The 19,537-nt window shown below is 40.5% G+C and overlaps 2 protein-coding genes across 2 annotated transcripts in view; both read left to right on the top strand.

The window, feature by feature from the left end:
• The window catches only part of LOC122552332 (heme-binding protein 2-like), a 28,747-nt gene extending 27,149 nt beyond the window's left edge, over positions 1-1,598 (top strand). The window contains exon 7 of the mRNA XM_043695086.2: positions 14-1,598. Within this exon, the coding sequence (XP_043551021.1) occupies positions 14-89 (76 nt within the window). The 3' untranslated portion in view covers positions 90-1,598. The remainder of the gene's footprint in view (positions 1-13) is intronic.
• A 2,847-nt stretch (positions 1,599-4,445) lies between these two features.
• The window catches only part of LOC122552459 (uncharacterized), a 51,659-nt gene continuing 36,567 nt past the window's right edge, over positions 4,446-19,537 (top strand). Inside the window, exons 1-4 of the mRNA XM_087983164.1 lie at positions 4,446-4,623; positions 10,525-10,653; positions 13,888-13,983; positions 15,518-15,625. Coding sequence (XP_087839290.1) covers positions 4,446-4,623; positions 10,525-10,653; positions 13,888-13,983; positions 15,518-15,625 — 511 coding nt within the window. The remainder of the gene's footprint in view (positions 4,624-10,524; positions 10,654-13,887; positions 13,984-15,517; positions 15,626-19,537) is intronic.

The following is a 19,537-nucleotide window of genomic DNA, read 5'->3' as shown; positions in this document are numbered from 1 at the left end:
CTTTTTCATTCAGTCCAAAGACATTAACTGGTCGACATAATGAAGTGTGGTATATTGCAGAAGGTACACCAATCTGTCAAGCCCCATGATCTCATCAAAAGGAAGCACCAAAAGAATCTTCAAGGGACTTATTTTCTGTCCATAGTACAACTGATAACTATAATCACAGCATTTAGATTTTAGCTTTGTAGAAAGTAAAACTAAAGTATTATTTGTCTAGCTTCATATCTATGGTATACTCTTTTTCCACTTAAAAAACACAATGATCATTAATATAGTTTTATGACTGGTCAAGGGGGCCACGATATAGAGCATCCTCTCCTGAAACCGAACTTCAACATAAATTAAGACAAGCTGATGAAAATCCTCAGTGGGATTGCAGAGTCTGTAGAATGACAATGTTGATGGTTTCATTTGCATCAATGTTTTGTTATTTCAGCAAAGCATTACCCTACTGCAGATAATTGTTGGTATTGAATGAATAGGAATGGTAGAAAGATAGAAGGATTTGTATCCACATGGCAGCTGTGGAATTTAAATTTAGTTAATCAAACGATTCTGGAATAAAAAACTGGTATCAGTAATGGCCACCATGTAGCCTACTGGATTTATTTTGTCAGCTAAATGAATTAACTTACATGAATAAAACTGGATTATACTCAGCCCTTTGGATGCCAACCTTGGATGAGTTGCTCTGATTGAAGAACCTTTATCTGACATGCATGGCACAAAAAGTTCATACTCATGATCAAAGGTCAGCGCTATCATTTACTCTCAATATTTAGTGACATTGAGTGGCAATGTAAAGATCTGATTTGGGAAGTGCATTTGTCTTCAAAGTTTTCTGCCTTTTTGAGGGTCTGGAATCATGTTTCAACCTGTCACATTGGATCTGGGGCTTTTTGCAGGGATGGAATGGTGGCTCAGTGGTTAGCACTGCTGCCTCACAGCGCCAGGGACCCAAGTTCAATTCCAGTCTCAAGCGACTGTCTGTGTGGAGTTTGCACATTCTCCACATGACTCCAAGGGTTTGCTCCCGCAGTCCAAAGAGGTGCAAATTGCCCACAATGTCCAGAGATGTGCAAGCTAGGTGGATTAGCCATGGAAAACATAGGGATATAGAGAGGTGGGTCTGGTGGGATGGTCTTCCAGGGGTCAGTATAGGTGGAATGGCCTGCTTCCATACTGCAAGGATTCTATGATTCTAATAACACTACTGGTCCTTGTTGATTATGAAGGAAAATAGCTTTGGAGGTTTTCCTACTTTGCTGCTATACTCTTGGTGGAAGATTGATGAAAATGGAGTAAGTGCTGAAGTTATCTTGAAAGATCAGGAGAAACCCCATGAATATTCAGACAAAGGTCGTATGTCTTAATCATTATGCTGATCTATACAAAAACTGGATAGTCTAAGTTTAATAATTATTTTCATTAGCAGACTCTGGAAGCAATTGTACGGAAAATGCAAACTTGCTTTATATTACATTTTATGCCATTTTGAATTTGGTTTTCTATAGATCTTATTATGGACTAGAACATGGGAATGTGCGAAATTATAACATGTTTCATTCTGTATCAATAAATTAGCTGCAAATGCACATCGCTTGAGTTTTCTTCATGTGGAGAGGTTGGAGTTGGACTGGGATGAATAAGGTCAAAAATCAAACGACACCAGGTTTTAGTCCAGCAGGTTTATTTGAAACTGCAAGCTTTCGGAGGTCAGCTTGTTTCTCAGGCGTGGTATGATTGAGAGTTATAAAACAGTATTTATAAGCAAAAGGTTAACAACATTAACACTAGGTGCCCTTGTTGAATCCTTTAATCAGTTAGGAGTTAGACTACTGATTAAAATGCAAAACACAGATTTCTTTCAAATCTTTGTCCCTAGATAATTAAAGATTTTATTTATGTACAAGAGGTGACATCTCAGGTTAAACAATGCACTTTAGGTGTGAGGTTCCGCTTCGAACCTGACCTCAGCTTAAAACATAGACAGCTGGTTTATGATGTAATTTCACTTCCCATACCAGCTGAGGTTACCATGAAGGACTTTCCTTCTCAACTTTGCCTGTGGTATGGTCATCCTCCCTCAGGTTAAAACACCATCAGCCATCTCCCGAATGAGAATGCAGCCCTATCGTCTGGTAAGATTATGGTGACCTTTGCTGAAAAACCACACATGCTATTCATTTTATCAAATGGAAATTCAGAGCTGCAGGAATGTAATTTCTCAACATCATTCCCAAGAGATAAAGCCATCTCTCCGGAGCACGCAAGAGACAAATTTACCCTAATCTCGCTTCTTGCTGAAAATACACAAGTTGTATATGTTTCTTTACTTCATCAACCATGTAATTAATGTGATCCCACATTCCAGCTGGTACTATGTACCAAACAATAACAGAAAAGGTTACAAGAAAATAAAAGTTTCTCTTTGCTCTTCAGTATCGTTGATTCTCACCTGGCTTAGGTTTCCAGAGATGTTCAGACCACTTAAAGACACTTTTCCAATGGAGATCATTGTTACATAGAGCTGCAATAATGGGATAATGTTAATGATTAGAATCAACTGATGCAAACTATATGTTTGTTACATGTACAGCTTACAAAGTGACAATTCATAGCAGGTCTTTTTGAAAGAAGAACTGAAATGAATACTTGCTAGTAGTTTGTATAATTTCCAGCTGAATATGTCTGAATTTTCAGCAAGCAGCCCAGCTTTTAAACATGCATAGCTGATCATTATCCAAACTTTACAGACACATACTTTCCACCTCCAATTTTGGTGATTTTCAAAAGCATCAAAATGTCTGACATTTTTAAGTTGCCCTTAAATGGACTATAATCCACTGCACGTTATTTGTTTGACATGATTGTTTTAGAATTGGAGGGATTATAGACACAGTTTGTTGCTCTACACTAGCGGTTTTGGAAAATTGGTGAGCATTAATAAAGTTAGACAGCAAATTTTAAACACAAACATTTCCTTGTGGTGATTCAGTTACTGGTGATTAGACATTTATTAATCAATCATACAGAGTCAGAGAGGTAAACAGATACAAAGCACAGGAACGGTGGGCGGCACAGTGGCGCAGTGGTTAGCACTGCTGCCTCACAGCGCCAGAGACCCGGGTTCAATTCCCGCCTCAGGCGACTGACTGTGTGGAGTTTGCACGTTCTCCCCGTGTCTGCGTGGGTTTCCTCCGGGTGCTCCGGTTTCCTCCCACAGTCCAAAGATATGCAGGGTCAGGTGAATTGGCTATACTAAATTGCCCGTAGTGTTAGGTAAGGGGTAAATGTAGGGGTATGGGTGGGTTTCGCTTCGGCGGGTCGGTGTGGACTTGTTGGGTCGAAGGGCCTGTTTCCACACTGTAATCAAATCTAATCTAATCTAATCTAAACAGACCCTTTGAAATTGTCCATGCTGACCAGATATCCTAAATAAATCTAGTCCCATTTGGTTCATATCCCTCTCAACCCTTTCTATTCATATACTCATCCAGATGCCTTTTAAATGTTGTAAGTGTACAGCCTCATTTCATACATGCACCTCCCTGCAGAATTGCATAATTCAGCGTAGCAGTAATGTACATAATAATGGGAAACTTCACATACACTCCAGATGGTGAAAATGGTAATTAGATTCTCAAAAGATGGGAGAGAATGGCTGTAACACAGAAAGAGGCCATTTAGCCAGTATGTATGAAAGAGCAATCAACCATTTTTCCTCTGTCTTTTCCCCATTGCCCTGTAAATATATTCCCATCAGGGAACTCTCCCAATTCATTCTGAAAGACATGACTGAAAGCGCCTCCACCACATTCTCAGAGATGTCATTCCAGATCTTAACCACTCGCTGTGGAAACATTTTGCCTCGGATTGCTACTGTTTCATCCGTCAAGTTCCTTAAACCTTTGTACTTGGGTTCTCAACTCTTCTGTTAATTAGAACAATATCACTTTTTGTATTCAGTCTGACTCCTCATGACTTAGAACACCTCTCAACGTCTGAAGGATACTCTAAGTTACCGAAGAAATTTGGAACCAATCTTATGAACAATGCTGATCCTGGGTTCAAATCTCTCCTGCTCAAGAAGTGTAATAACATCTCTGAACACATTGGTTAGAAAATATCTAAAAATATTTTCTACAGTCTCACCTAACTGCCTACATATTTTCGAAAATGTGGTGCCGGTACTGCAATCAATATTCAAGTTGAAGGCTAACCAATGTTTTACAATTTGTCACTCGAACATTCGTGATTTTATATTTCATACTTCTAAATATGAAATCTAGAATCATTATTATAAGCTTTTGATGATAATTATAGGTTTTTTATGGGTGTTTTAGTCAGTCATCCATCCATCTACATTTCCTTGAGATCTGAACGCCTGAGCTGACACAGTGCGCGTGCTCTGGGCAACTGCTCGAAGCGCGTGTGTCGCCATGACCGGGGACACCCCGCGCGCGGCGCCGAGCTGTGCCGTGATTGGCTGCAGGGCTGGGTTGCAGTCACAATGGGCTGCCGCATGCCCGGGGGTTTCACACCTGGCGGGGATCAAGATGGCGGCGGGTGGTGGTTACCTGTTGCTCCTCACCTGTCTCGTGGGTCAGCTTCCCCTGGGTAAGTACTGTCCGTACAGGCCTCCAGGGAATAGTATAACAAGACCCTTCCCAAATCTCATACCCAAAGGTCACCAATCAGCACTGCCCATGCATCTCTGGAAATTGCATCTCAGCCAGATGATAGATTTTACCTTTAGTATACAATTTATCGTCAAGAGAAGTTGAGGAAATCTGTTTTTCATGGTATCAGGACCCAAAGCCCTTCATAACTAATAAATTATGATTCATATTTAGTCATTGTCATATAAAGGAACATGGTACCTATTCTTTCCTTCATAGAAAGTGGGTGTTACTGGTGGGTCAGCTTTTATTGTCCATCTCCAATTGTCCTGGAGAAGGTGGTCGTGAGCCACTTATTTGAACCATGGTAATCTGTTTGGTTTAGCTTCAGCCACTATACTGTTAGGAGGGGTGTTCTAGGATTTTTGCGCAGCAACAGTGGAGAACGATGATGTATTTCCAAGTCAGGATGGTGAAAGTCTTGGAGGGGAACTTGCAGCTGCTAATGTTTCCATGTATCTGCTGCTCTCTTGACCTTCTAGTTGGAAGTAGTGATTTTGGAAGGTGCTGTGGATGGACCCTTGGTGAGGTACTGCCATTCATCTTGATGATGGTACATACTGATGCTACTGTGCATTGGAAGTGAAGGGAGTGAAATTGAATGTTACAGAGAGGGTGACATTCAAGTGGGTGGCTTTGTCCTGAGGCATTTCAGGAGATGCAACCATCTGGGGAAGTGGAGAATATTCTATTACATTTCTGACTTGTGCCTGCAAATACTAGAAAGGCTCTGGGGAGATGGGATGAGTTGCATAAATCCTAGCCTCTAATCTGCTGTTGCAACAACAAATATATTTGGCTGGTGTAGTTCACTATCTGATAAATGGTAATCTCCAAGATGTTGTTAATAGAGGATTCAGTGATGTAATGTCATTGAATGTCAAGGAAAAACTTTTATATTTCCTCAATGTTGGGCATATCCATTGCCTTATGTCTGTGAGTGTGAATGTCATTTACCCATGAGCACTCTAAACCTGAATATTGTCCAAGTTCTTCTGCATTTGGATCTTCCCAACGTCAGTAACTGAGGTGTCATGAAAATTGCTGAACATTGTGTAAGTAAAAGTGGAACACCCCCACTTCCGATGCTATTATGGAGGCATGACCATTTATGAAGCAGCTGAAGAAGGTTGGGGCCTGGGACACTATCCTGAGGAACTCCTACAGAAATGTCCTGGAGCTTAGATAACTAACCTTCATAAACCACAACTATCTTTCTTTGTGCCAGGTGTGTCTCCAAACAGTGGGGAGATTTCTGTCTGCAAGGGCTCTTTCATGCCACTCTTGGTCAGGTTCTCCAATAATGTCAAAGGCAGTCACTCTCGCTTCATCTCTGGAGTTCAGTTCTTTTGCCTGTGCTCTGGACTTGACTGTGTGGCCCTAGTGGAACCCACACTGTGTGTCTTTGGAAATTGTAAGGTATTATTCCATGTGTATGACTATGTTGTGCTATTCATAGAATCATAAAGTCCCTACAGTGTGGAAACATTGCTTGACTTGACTAGACTGTGAGACAGTTCTCCCAATTTTAACACAAGCCCCAAGATGTTGACAGGGAGGAGTTTGCAGGATAGACAGGGCTGAGTTTCCATTGCCTAGGTCGATGCCGGTTTCACTCCTTTGTTTATACTTTGTTGCAGTTTGGTGCAACTGAATATCTTGCTCGGCCATTTCAGATGGCAGTTCAGAGTCAACCACTGTTGCAGTGGATCTGGAGTCACATGTAGGCAAGATCAGATAAAGACAGCAAATTTCCCTCCCTGAAATATTTTGGTGAACCATATGAGTTTTTGCAATCATTGACAATGGTTACATGTTCACCATTAGACTAGCTTTTTAATTTGAGATTTTTTATGCGCACAAGGTTCCCCAGTTGTACTGAGATGAAAGAACACATTATCTAAGATTAGATAATCATAACCAGAAGAATTGCTCTACTTTTCTACAAATACTTTGAGGGTAGTACAGTGGATGTTGTCAACATGGAGTTTGGTAAGCATTTGACAAGGTCCCACATGGCAGACTGGTCAAAAAGGAAAAGCCCCTGGATACAGGATAATGTGTCACACTGGATCCAAAGTTGGTTTAGTGGCAGGAAACAAAGGGTAATGGTCCCATGGCTGCATTTGCAAATGGAGAGCTGTTTCATGTGGTGTTCCACAGGACTTTGTGTTGGGGCCCCTGCTATTTGTTTTATACATTAATGATTTGGACTTGAACATGGGAAACACAATTGGGAAATTTGCAGACAACACAAAAATTGTTGGCCATATTGTGGATAATGTAGAGAATAGCTGTAAACTCCAAAATGATATAGTTGGTTTCGAGGAGTGGGCAGGAAAGTGGCTGATGGAGTTCAATACATTTAGGGAGATGAAACAGTAAAAGGAAATACATAATAACTGCGAATATACTGAGAGGGGTAGATGAAGTGAGAGATCTAGGCATGCAAGTGCCCAGCTTCCTAAAAGTAGCAGTACAGGTAGATAAACTTGTAAAAAAGGTATATAGAATTCTCCCCTCCATTGGCAGAGATATATAATATTCCACAAAAGTGGGGATAAAATGATGAAACTATATAGAGTATTGTGTGCAGTTCTGGTCACCACACTATGGAAAGAATGTAATTTCTCTGCAGAGAAGATTTAATAGAATGTTGCCAGGACTCGAGAAATGTAGCTACGAGCAGAAATTCAAGAAGTTGGAGTTGTTTTCCTTGGAACAGAGAAGGCTGAAGGGTATCATGATTGAAGGACGTATAATTGAAGGGCAGAGAGAGAGAGAAGAGACAGGAGGAACCAGTTTTCCTTGACCTTTTTAAAAACAGTTATGGAGAAGGCTAGGTCTGGTCCACAAGTTCAAGTTTCAAATTGAGGCAAGGTCACTTTTTTTAGATTAGATTAGATTCCCTACAGTGTGGAAACACGCCCTTCGGCCCAACCAATCCACACCGACCCTCCGAAGAGTGACCCATTTCCCTCTGACTAATGCACCTAACACTATGGGCAATTTAGCATGACCAATTCACCTGCCCTGCACATCTTTGGTCTGTTGATGATATTAAACAGGAACTTTGAAAGAGTTGACTGGGATAGCTGTTCGCAGGTAAAGGGACATCAGGGGGGTTCAAAAGCAAGACAACAAGAATTCAGGGCTGGTGTTCCTATTTGTGTGAAGGGCAAGGCTTGCAGAAGTAGGGAACACTGGATCACTAGAGATATTGAGGCTCTGGTCAAGAAAAAGGAGGAAGCATATGTCAGGTATAGACAACTGGGATCAAGTGAATCCCAGGGGATGTAGGACAACAATGAAGAGGGAAATCAGGAGGGCAAAAAAGAGACATGCGATAGCTTTGGCAGATAAAGTTAAGGAGAATCCAAAGAGATTCTACAAGTATATTAAGGACAAAAGAGTAACTAGGGAGAGAAAAGGGTCTCTTAAAGATCAACAAAGTTGCTTGTGTTTGGAGCCACAGGAGATGGGTGAAATCCTAAACAAATGTTTCTCCTCAGTATTTACCATGGAAAAGGACATAGATGCTAGGGAACTTGGCGAAATAAATAGTGATATCTTGAAAAAAGTCCACATTACAGAAGAGGAGGTTTGCAATTTTTGAGAAGATTTGTAGCTCAAGTTGAGGTTCAGGTTGTAAGTTTGCTCGTTGAGTTGGTAGGTTTGTTCTCAGGCGTTTTGTCACCATGCTAGGTAATATCAACGTGAGCCTACATTGAAGCACTGGAGTTCTGTCCCACTTTCCATTTATGTGTCTTGGTCTCTTAAGGTTGGTGATATCAATGTTTCATTGCTTCAACGGAGGCTCATTGATGATGTTGCCTAGCTTGGTAACGAAACGTCTAAGAACAAACCTACCAGCTCAGGGAGTAAACTTGCAACCAGAAGAGGGGGTACTGGAGGTCTTAAAACACATAAAGATAGCTAAATCTCTCTGGGACCTGATCAAGTATATCCCAGGACTTCATGAGAAGCTAGGGAAGAAATTGCAGGCCAATCATGGAGCCATGGGTGAGGTGCTGATAGACCAGAGAGTGACTGATGTTGTGCCATTATTTAAGAAAGCCTGTAAGGAAAAGCCAGGAAACTACAGATCAGTGAGCCTGATGTCAGTGATGGGTAAGTTGTTGGATGGATTCTGAGAGACAGGATCTACATGCATTTGCAAAGGCAAGAACTGATTAGGGATAGTCAACATAGCTTTGTGTGTGGGAAATCCTGTCTCACAAATTTGATTGGGATTTTTTGCAGAAGTGACCAAGAAGATAGATGAACGCAGAGCGGATTTTAGCAAGATCTTGGATAAGGTTCTGCATGTTAGACAGTTTAGGAAAGTTACTTCACGTGGAATCTAGGGAGAGCTAATCAACTGAATACAAAATTGGCTTGACAGTAAGAGACAGAGAGTTGTTGTTCAGACCGGAGGCCTGTGACCAGCAGTATGCCACAAAGATTGGTACTGACTTCACTGTTGTTCGCCATTTATATAAACAATTTGGAAGAGCAGATAGGAGGCATGGTTAGTAAGTTTGCAAATGACACCAAAATTGGCGGTATAGTGCACAGTGAAGAAGATTAACTAAGAGTACAACGGGATCTTAATCAACTTGGCCAGTGGACTGAGGTTTGGCAATGGAGTTTAATGCAGATAAACAATAGGTGTTCCATTTTGATAAGATGAAATAGTGCAAGACTTACACAGTTAATGATAGGGAGTGTTGTCGAACAGAGAAATCTAGAGGTGCAGGTACACATTTCCTTGAAAGTCCCTCCCTAACGGTATTGTGGGTAAACCCACAGCAGGTAGACCCGTAGGTTCAAGAAGGCAGCTTATCACTATTTTCTCAAGTTTGGCAATAAATGGTGACTAGCCAACATTGCCCAGATTCCACAAATGAATAAAGAAAAAGAAAATGGCATTTGAAGTAGATGGTGGTGAAGAAAGCATTTGGCACTCTTGCTTTCATTGATCTCAGTGCTCTGAGTACAGGAGTTTGGTCCATCATGTTACCTCTGTACAAGATATTGGTAAGGCACATTTGGAGGAATGCATGTAATTCTGGTCGTCCTGCTATAGGAGGGATGTTATTAAACTGGAAAGGATGCAAAAAATATTCACAAGGATATTAACGAGACTGGAAAGTTTGAGTTAAAAGGAGAGGTTGGATAGGCTGTGACTTTTTTTCCATGAAGCATAGGAGGCTGAGGAATGATCTTATAGAGGTTTATAAAATCATGAGGGGCATAGACAAGGTGAATTGCCAAGGTTTTTTTCCTGAGGGAAGGGGAGTCCAAAAGTCAAGGGCATAGGTTTAAAGTAAGAGGGGAAAGATTTAAATGGGACCTGAGCAACAAACTTTTCACACAGAGGGTGGTGCGTATGTGGAACGAGCAGCAGGAGGAAGTGGTAGAGGGTACAATTACAACATTTAAAAGACATTTGGATAGCTACATGGATGGGAAAGGTTTAGGGTGTTATGGGTCAAATGCAGGCAAATGGGACTAGTTTGGTTTAGGAAACTTGGTTGGCATGGACAAGTTGGGCTGATGGGTGTGTTTCTGTGCAGTATGACTATATGACCCAGAAAGTTACAAGCCAATGTTATAAGCTGTTTCTGGTTCTAATATTTGAATGCTGGTTTTGCTTTGTTTTCTTGGGAAAATTATTGAGCTAGATGTAGAGTCATAGAGGTCTGCAGCCCAGAAGAAGGCCCTTTGGTCCATCGAGTAAGCGTCAGACAAAACCCATTAAAATCACAATGGTAATTGTAAAGTGAGAGAACAGAAGTTTGCTGTCCCACACTTCTGTGTTTATAATTCTCCACAGTGCACTTTATTTCAGAGCTTACTCATCTCCCTGAGAAGAGAATTCCACCTGAGGAGAATGCTCACAGACAACAGAACCAAATCTCCATGGAGGGCCGTAGAAGTGACCCCCCTCCCAGATTGCATGGAGGTGAGGAAAAGCACTACAGTCAAACAATAGTGAGTGAAACTTTAAATGTATCACAGTTTAGGAACATTGTAAGTTAGCACATTCTCCTTTCACCTTGCAGGTCAGCTTCCATAATGTATAGAGGGACTAGTCTGAATTTTATAAGGACCACCACGCCTTAGGCAAGGGGAGAGGTTGAGAAGGAGAGTCCTTTATGGTAACCTCAGCTGGTGTCGGAATTGAACACATCCTGTTAGCATCACACTACTTCGCGAACTTACTGTCTAGCCATTGAGCTAAACCGATAAACAAATTATAGGCTTTAAAGAACTTTAGTTGGGCCACATTAGGAATATTGCATACAGTTCTGGTCACCAAGCTACCAGAAGGATGTGGATGCTTTGTAGATGGTACAGAAAAGGCTTATCAGGATGTTGCCTAGCATGGAAGATTTTAGCTGTGAAGGAAGGTTGGATAGATGGGTTTGTTTTCATTGGAACGCAGGAGGTTGAGGGATGACCTAGATTGTAATTGGCATGGATAAAGTGGAAAGTGTGGAGGTGTCAATTACTAGGGGACACAGCATCAAGGTGAAGAGGCAAAAGTTTAAAAGAGATGTGCAGGTAAGTTTTTCACACAAAGAATAGTGAGTGTCTGGAATGCGCTGCCAGAAGTAGTAGTGGAAACAGACACAATAACAGCATTTAAGGAGCACCGAGACGAATACTTGAATAGGAAGGGAATAGAGGGACTAGGCAAAAGTGAGGACTGCTTATTCCTGATGAAGGGCTCCTGCCTGAAATGTCAATTTTCCTGCTCCTCGGATGCTGCCTGACCTGCTGTGCTTTTCCAGCACCATTCTAATCTTGAGGGAATAGAGGGATACAAATCCTGGAAATGAAGAATTTTAGTATGGAAGGACAAAATGTATAGGCGCAGGCTTGGAGGTTTCCAGTGCTGTATTGTTTTTTATTTTAAAGTGCTGGAGAAACTCAAGTCTGGTAGCATCTGTGGAGTGAGAAAGAGACATTTCTCCAGCACGTTCTTTGTTTCAGATTTCCAGCATATGCACTATTTTGCTTTTTTTAATTCCAGATGTCTTTATTAATTCAAAGTCCACCTTCTGTCAATTGAAACTTTGTACCCAGCACATTATTCGAGGCTCTGAACTGCTGGTCCAGTGACATTACGGCTATGCCACTGTCCCCATCTTACTTGCAATGCTGAAATTTAGAGAAATACAGTACTTGTTATATAAGACACCTTTTATGACATCAGACAAATTAAGTTAGTTTCTTGAAATGCAGTAATTGTAAGAGAGGAAATATGGAAACTTGTAAACAGAAAGAAAATAATGATGTTGGTTGAGAGATAAATATTAGCTCAGACATTAACGAGAACTTCCCTGTGCTGCTGTAGATTTGTAGCCTTTGATTTTTGACTTTTACCTCAGCAAACATTTTGGGGCTCAGCCTTATCTCAAAGGTGCTGAATTAAAGTACCAACATAGACTATATGCTAAATTTTTTGTCAAAAGTCATACGACACCAGGTTATAGCTTTCGGAGCGTTGTCCCTTCGTCAGGTGAAATCTTTGTGCTGGACTTTAAACCTGCAAGTTTCTGACTTCAAGGCAGAAGTGTTACTTCTGATCCATGACTGATACCTTGGCTGTACTATAAGAGACCACATGTTTGTTTTCCTTTTGAACTGTAAAATGGAAGAAAAGTCAGAAACTGCTATATTGATAACATATCAGGAGTGTTATGCAACTTGAAACATCAAGTGGGGCACATTTTTGGCTGGACAAGACTAGGGTGTTTTTGGAGCAGTGAGATCACTCCATTATTGAGACAGAGTAGCTTGACGGCATTGCTAAAATCAAAAGAATTGTGAGAAATAGCTCTGCATTTTGCAATCTGGAGTTTTGATCTTCAGCACATTTTGTTTTCCATATCTCTGTTTCCCACCTATAATATTTGTGTCAAAGCATCTGTCTTTAATCTATCCTATTTGTAATAAATAAATTGATGGCTGTATTTATGATTTTAAAGGGGTATAGTTTAAGTTACAAAGTAGATTAGTAATCTTTTTCCATTTGTTAACAAGTAAGTTTGTTTACACTAAATAGTTATTTTCCTGTTTTTGACAAAACATGGTGTGAATTGGCTTTGTCCTGAACCGCAGTTAGTCAGGTAAATTGATCATCTTGGTGTTTTAAAGTGGGTACCTAGACATTTGTGATGGCTTGTGCAATAGTGGGGCTCAATTATTGGCACAGTCTTCCCAGTAACTACTTAATGGGGCAATGTTTCCTCCTTTGTCATGAAAGTGCTGTCTTTTATTTGGGTTAAGGTCACTTTAGCCTTCTGATAAAGCCTTCTGATAATTCTTCAAATTGGGACTTTTCTTAGAGTCATAGAGTCATACAGCACGAAACAGACCCTTTAGTCCAACCAGTTCATGCCGAACATAAGCCCAAACTAAACTAGCCCCACCTGCCTGCTCCTGACCCACATCCCTCCAAACATGTCCTATTCACGTACTTATCCAAATATCTTTTAAATGTTGTAGTTGTACCCACATTGAGCCTGCCTTTATCATATTTCCTCCTACCAGGCAGAATCCTTGTAGAACTGTGCTGTATTCCCTTCCAGATATCTTTGGCCTGAATTTGTTTCATCTTTTAATATTATCCATCAAATTGGACCCCACCTCCAGCTAATTCTAATCAAATATACAGTAAATAGCATAGTAACTTCTTGAACACCATCTCACAATTCCGACTACTGAGAAATGAATCTGAATTCCTGCTTTGTTTCCTTCCATCAATCCCTGTGTTTAAAGCAATTTGCTATCCTCCCCCTAATCCCATGTCCCTTCCTCCTGCATAGCACTTTGTCAATGATTTTGAAAGTCTATATACACCACTATATCAACTCAGAATTTCTCAAGTTTGTCAGTCATGGTCTTCCTTTCTGTAATCTAATTTTTAGAATTATTTTTGATTTAGCTAGGCATTTAATTTATTCTGATGGAAAGAAATTAGTGAAATATATGTGGCATGTTTCTTTCTCTTAATGTTAGCCAAAACATATCACATGCAAAACCTAATTCATTTTACCTGGAATTATCTGTCAGCATGAGAAAACTGTTAAAGTAGGAAAACACAGTCAACCAAAGAGTAAGGTGGTCAACTGTCACGCCATCTGGTCCTTTTCTTAACTCAATATTTTTAAAATTTTCCTTATTTTAGGTCACCCAAGGAAAGTGCCACAGTTCCCTGGAGGAGAGCAGCTGAAAAGCAACCAATTGCAGCTCAGGCGTAAGCGTTACAATTCCCATGCTTTACGTGAGTAGCACAGCATCATTTTTGTGTAAAATACAAATTAAATAAAGTATGCTGCCAGTGAAATAAATCTTTTAGTAAGCAGCATGAAGGTGGCACTGCATGAAAAGCAGTAGGACTGGGATGCTGAATGATGGCAGAGATTGGGATTAGAATGAAACTATGAAAGTAACAGCAGGAATTGTACATAATGCAATGGAATCTTAAGGATAGCATAACCATTGTATTGGCTGAACAGAAACTGCAGTGTCAGTGTAGAGATTTTAGAAATTAAACAGGTGTCACATGAACAGCTCAGAAACTATAGAGACAGTATCTAGATTATAATGTTAGCACATAAATCACAGAGATAGCACCTGGATTATAATGTTAACTCAGGGATCTTAGAGACAGCATCTGGATTGTAATGTCACACAGAGATCATTGAAACAATTCAATCTACAGGATTTTAAAATCCACATTTTCTAGCAACTACTGTTACTTCCTGATTCACCTTATCCTTTAGTATTTTCAATTTTTTCCACAATATGACTATCACCTTGTATTCTCTGCTGGGAACTTCAGAGCAATTGTTGAATATTTGATGATTCTGAATTAAGAAGTAAATATGAAATTAATGCAATGAGAGGGTTAAAAAAAAATCTAAATTGGATTGTTACCACACGGAGGCGAACCCCTCTGTTAAGTAAACCAAACACCTAGAAAAGTTCACCTCACCTCATAATCATTTAAATTATGAGTGACAGAAAACTCCCAAATTCCACTATTTAAAGAAAATAATATCAATTTATTTTCTTACTCTAAAAATGAACATTAAACAAAAACTATTCACAAATCTAAGCACCCCCCCCTTTCACTTATCTGCTTACTATCTGCCTCCAACCCTACAACAATATGGTGTTCCAATAAGGTACTTATTAAAATTAATAAGTACCTTAATTTCAACTTAATTTCAAAACCACATAGCGTCTGTCTTCTTATGTGTTTTCACTTTTCCAGCTGCTGATCGCTCTAGGTCGTCATCTTTCTTTTTACTGCGAGTATGTTTCACGTGAAAAGGTACCTTTGATAGAGAGTGTTTTCTAATTTCTTTGAGAGCAAGATGTTAAGATGGGCAAATAGCTCTCCAGCACTTTCTCTATCTATGCAGGTCCTGTCTGACCAATTTTCAAGTTGTCTGCATTTTTATACGCTGCCTCAATATCGGATCATCTCATTGGTTCAATGTTGACAAAACAATAAATTCAAAAGCAATTGAGTTTTGGTATCCTGGGGCATAATTTAAACTGATTGGTTAAATTTGAATTGTTGTGAAAACAGCAAACAAAGCTCAAGTATCTATTTCACAACCAAATGTTATGTATTTTCCATTATCCAATACATGATGGGACTGCCATCTGGTCATATACACAGGTGCTTGTAAGCTCTCAGTTCAGAACTGCACTCTCTCTCCCGTGAAGATAGAGTGCATGCCTTCAACCTTATAACAATTTGTTTTGCTTATTTTGTTACCACTGTTTTACTTTTTTGTTTGCAGATTCTGTAGGCGATGAAAACCGTTTAAAGAATGAGGATGCAGTGACTGGACACAAAGAATATTATTTGCCCAGACCGCCTCCTAGAATGCATCCACATGTGTATGAAGGTACGAAAAAATTTCTGGTTATAAGTATGCAGAGAAGTATTCACAGCTTGTAGGAGAGAAAAGTGATCTGTTTTTTTCAAATATCACTGAATCAAAGAATTGTTAACGTGCAGCAGTAGGCTACTTGAACCAACACTTCTACACCGGTTCACAGACTCTTCAACTCACTGTGTGTGTTCTAACCATGATGCTATTCTAAACCAATCCCATCTGCCTGTAATGGCCCATATCCCCTTTATTCTCTGCCTGTTCATGTATCTGTCTAAATGCCCCTTAAACATTGCTATCATATCTGCTCCATCACCTCCCTGGCAACTCATTCGAGGAACCTACTACTCTCTGTGTTTTAAAAGAAAATCTGCCTCGCCCATGTCCTTTAAACTTTCCCTTCTCACATTTGTTGTGGACCAGGCCAGAGCCCCACAAAACATTTCAAGAAGGACACCAGATCCTAACTTTTCTAGTTGTTTAAAGCAGGTGTATAACGGATATTCCAGGAGTGATGCAGCTAGTCAAACAATTCAGTTTTAAACAAAACAGAATTTATTTACAGACTACTGAATGAAACATGAACAAAAGAGAACAGAATATAGAATAACTTAACCTAACTGAAAACCCAAACGACTTTATCGCAACTTAATGATGCTGTTCTAATTTCCTGCAACATCCCCATAAAGACCCCTTCGCAAAAATGGTAAAATCAAACACAGGTTCTTACAGGAGAGATGCCAACGATGAGTCAACCAGAAAACCTCTGTTCAATCAGGGACCTTTTTTTCCAGCAGTCTTCTTTGACCAGCAGCTTCAAACTAAGCCAATCTAGAAAAACAAAACCTGAGCTAGGAGAGCTGGCCACTCCCCTTTCGTTGTTTAAAAAAAAACCTTAAAGGCCTCCTCTGATTTAAGACTTAGGCAGTATCTGTTAGCCATTATTAAAGTAGCCAGTTCAGACATTTGGCACCTCTGTCTTTACGACTCCTCTTGGAGAAAACAAGGGTGAAATAAACTTGTTAATGGGGCAGCATCATCACATCTTAAACATATGTGCTTTAATATTTGACATTTCCACTCTGGGAAAGTCACCCTTACTATCCACCCTGTTCATGCCCCTCATATTTTATAAACTTCTATCAAGTTTCCCCACAGCCTCCGACTCTCTAGCAAAAACAATCCAAGTTTGTCTCTCATTATAATTAAACAGTCCGATCCAGGCGACATTCTGGTAAACCTCTTCTGCACTGTCTCCAAAACCCAGATTCTCCCTATAGTGCAGTGATCAGAACTGCACACAGTACTTCAAATGTGGCCTGACCAAAGTCTTGTACAGTTGCAGCATGATTTGCCAACTTTATACTGAATGCCCCAAATGATAAAGGCAGACTTGAATATGTTGTCTTTACCACCTTAACCACCTGTGGTGTCACTTTCAGGGAGCTATGGACTTGGACTGCAAGATCTCTCTGTGAATCAATGATCCTAAGGATTCAGCCATTTAGAATTAGAATCTCTATAGTGTGGAAATATGCCCTTTGGCCCAACAAGTCCACACCGACCCTCTTATGAGTAACCCACCCAGACCCATTCCCCTACCCTATTACTCTACATTTACCCAACTAATGCAACTAATCTACACATCCCTGAACACTATGGACAATTTAGCATGGTTAATTCACCTAACCTGCACATCTTTGGATTGTGGGAGGAAACCAGAGCACCCAGAGAAAACCCACGCAGACACAGGGAGATTGTACAAACTCCACATAGATAGTTGCTCAAGGCTGGAATTGAACCTGGGTCCCTGGCACTGTGAAGCAACAGTGCTAACTACTGAGCCACCATGCCGCCCCGTACTGTTTCTACTTAATCATCCATCTACCATCAGCTATCCTCTTAGCCTTCTTTCCATGGAAAACAATCCCAACATTTCTAATCTATCCACATAACTGAAATTTCTTAATCTTAGAACCATTGTGATAATGGTTTTATGAACTCTCTCCAATGCATTCATATCTTTCCAAACTGAGGAACACAGAAATATACCCAGTACTCTAGCTGAGGCCTAACTAGTATCATATATAAGCTCAGCATAACTGTCTTACTCTTATATTCTATGCCCTTAGTAATTTCGCCTTGAATACTCTATGTTTTATTATCAGCTATCTCTACCTGTCTTTCCGCCTTTAATAATTTATGTATAGATGTGGCCAGGTATCTCTGCTCTGTATCTCTTTTAGAATGTGCACATGGGAGATATGTTTAGTAGGTTTGCAGATGACACCAAAATTGGTGGTATGTGGATAGTGAAGAAGATTACCTCGGAGAACAATGGGATCTTGATCAGATGGGCCAAAGGGCTGAGGAGTTGCAGATGGAGTTTAATTTAGATAAACATGAGGTACTGCATTTTGGAAAAATAAATCAGGGCAGCACTTAGAGTCATAGTGTCATAGAGTCCTACAGCATGGAGACAGGCCCTTTAGCCCAAACTGTTCTAAAGCCGAACAAAATGTCCGTCCACGCTAACCCCATTTTCCTACACTTAACCCATATCCTTCTAATCCTTTCCTATCCATGTATTTGTTCAAATGCCTTTAAATGTTAACATATCCACCTTAATCACTTCCACTGGCAGTTCATTTCATATGTATACCATGCTCTGTGTAAAAAAAAGTTGCCCTTCAGGTTCCCTTTTATTCTTTCCCCTCTAACCTTAAACTAATGCCCTCTAGCCCTTGATTTTTTTTCTTGTTCATTTGTGGGCATTATTGATAACTCATCCCTATTTACCCTTGGGAAGATGGTGGTGAGCTGCCTTTTTGAATCGCTGCAGTCCACTTGCTGTGGATTGACCTACAATACTGGTAAGGAGGGAATTCCAGGATTTTGACCTGAAGACTGTGAAGGAACGGCAACATATTTCCAAGTCAGGATGGTGAGTAGCTTGGAGGGGAACTTGCAGGTGGTGGTGTTCCCAAGTACCTATTGCCCTTGTCCTTCTGAGTGGAAGCGGTCCTAGGTATCTAAGGATCTTTGGTGAAGTTCTGCAGTGCATCTTATAGATAGTACACGCTGCTGCTCCTGAGCACCAGTGGTGGAGGGATTGAATGTTTGTAGATGTGGTGCCAATCAAGCAGGTTGCTTTGACCTGGATGATATCAAGCTTCTTGAGTGTTTTTGGAGCTGCACCCATCCAGGAAAGAGAGGAGTATTCCTGGGGTGTCAGGAGTGAGTTACTCGCCACAGTATCCCTCATCTCTGACCTGCTCTTGTAGCCATTGTGTTTATGTGGTGAGTCCAGTTGAGTTTTGGTTAATGGTAATCCCAAGGATGTTGACAGTGGGGGATTCAGTGATGGTAATACCATTGAATGTCAAGGGGCGGTATTTAGAGTGTCTCTTATTGGTGATGGTCATTGTCTGGCATTTGTGTGGCGCAAATGTTATTTACCACTTGTCAGCCCAAACCTGGATGTTGCCCAGATCGTGTTGCATTTGAGCATGGACTGCTTCAATATCTAGGAGTTGCGAATGGTGCTGAACATTGGCGAACATCCCCACTTCTGACCTTATGACAGAGGGAAGGTCATTGAGGAAGCAACTGAAGATTGTTGGGCCTAGGACACTACCCTGAGGGACTCCTGCAGAGATATCCATGAGGTGAGATGACTGACACTCCACAACCACAACCATTTTCCTTTGTTCCAGGTATGACTCTCTGATGCTGGGGACCACTGGGTGTACTTTAAAATTCAATGAAAATACAGTTAATACCAATCACGTTGACAGGTATTGTTAAGTGAATATAGTGGCTGAATCCAAATTACTTTTTAGAATTACTACTGGACTTGAATGCCAAAACTAATCCCAATTATTAATATTAACAGAAAGTGAAAGTAAGTTTGTGGGCTGAATC

This window comes from Chiloscyllium plagiosum, unplaced genomic scaffold, assembly GCF_037043375.1.
Source record: "Chiloscyllium plagiosum isolate Xiang-an unplaced genomic scaffold, Cpla_swu_hap1 HiC_scaffold_45, whole genome shotgun sequence".
NCBI classification, from domain to species: domain Eukaryota; kingdom Metazoa; phylum Chordata; class Chondrichthyes; order Orectolobiformes; family Hemiscylliidae; genus Chiloscyllium; species Chiloscyllium plagiosum.
Note: the sequence above shows the minus strand (reverse complement) of the source record. Positions and strands in the feature narration are given on the sequence as shown.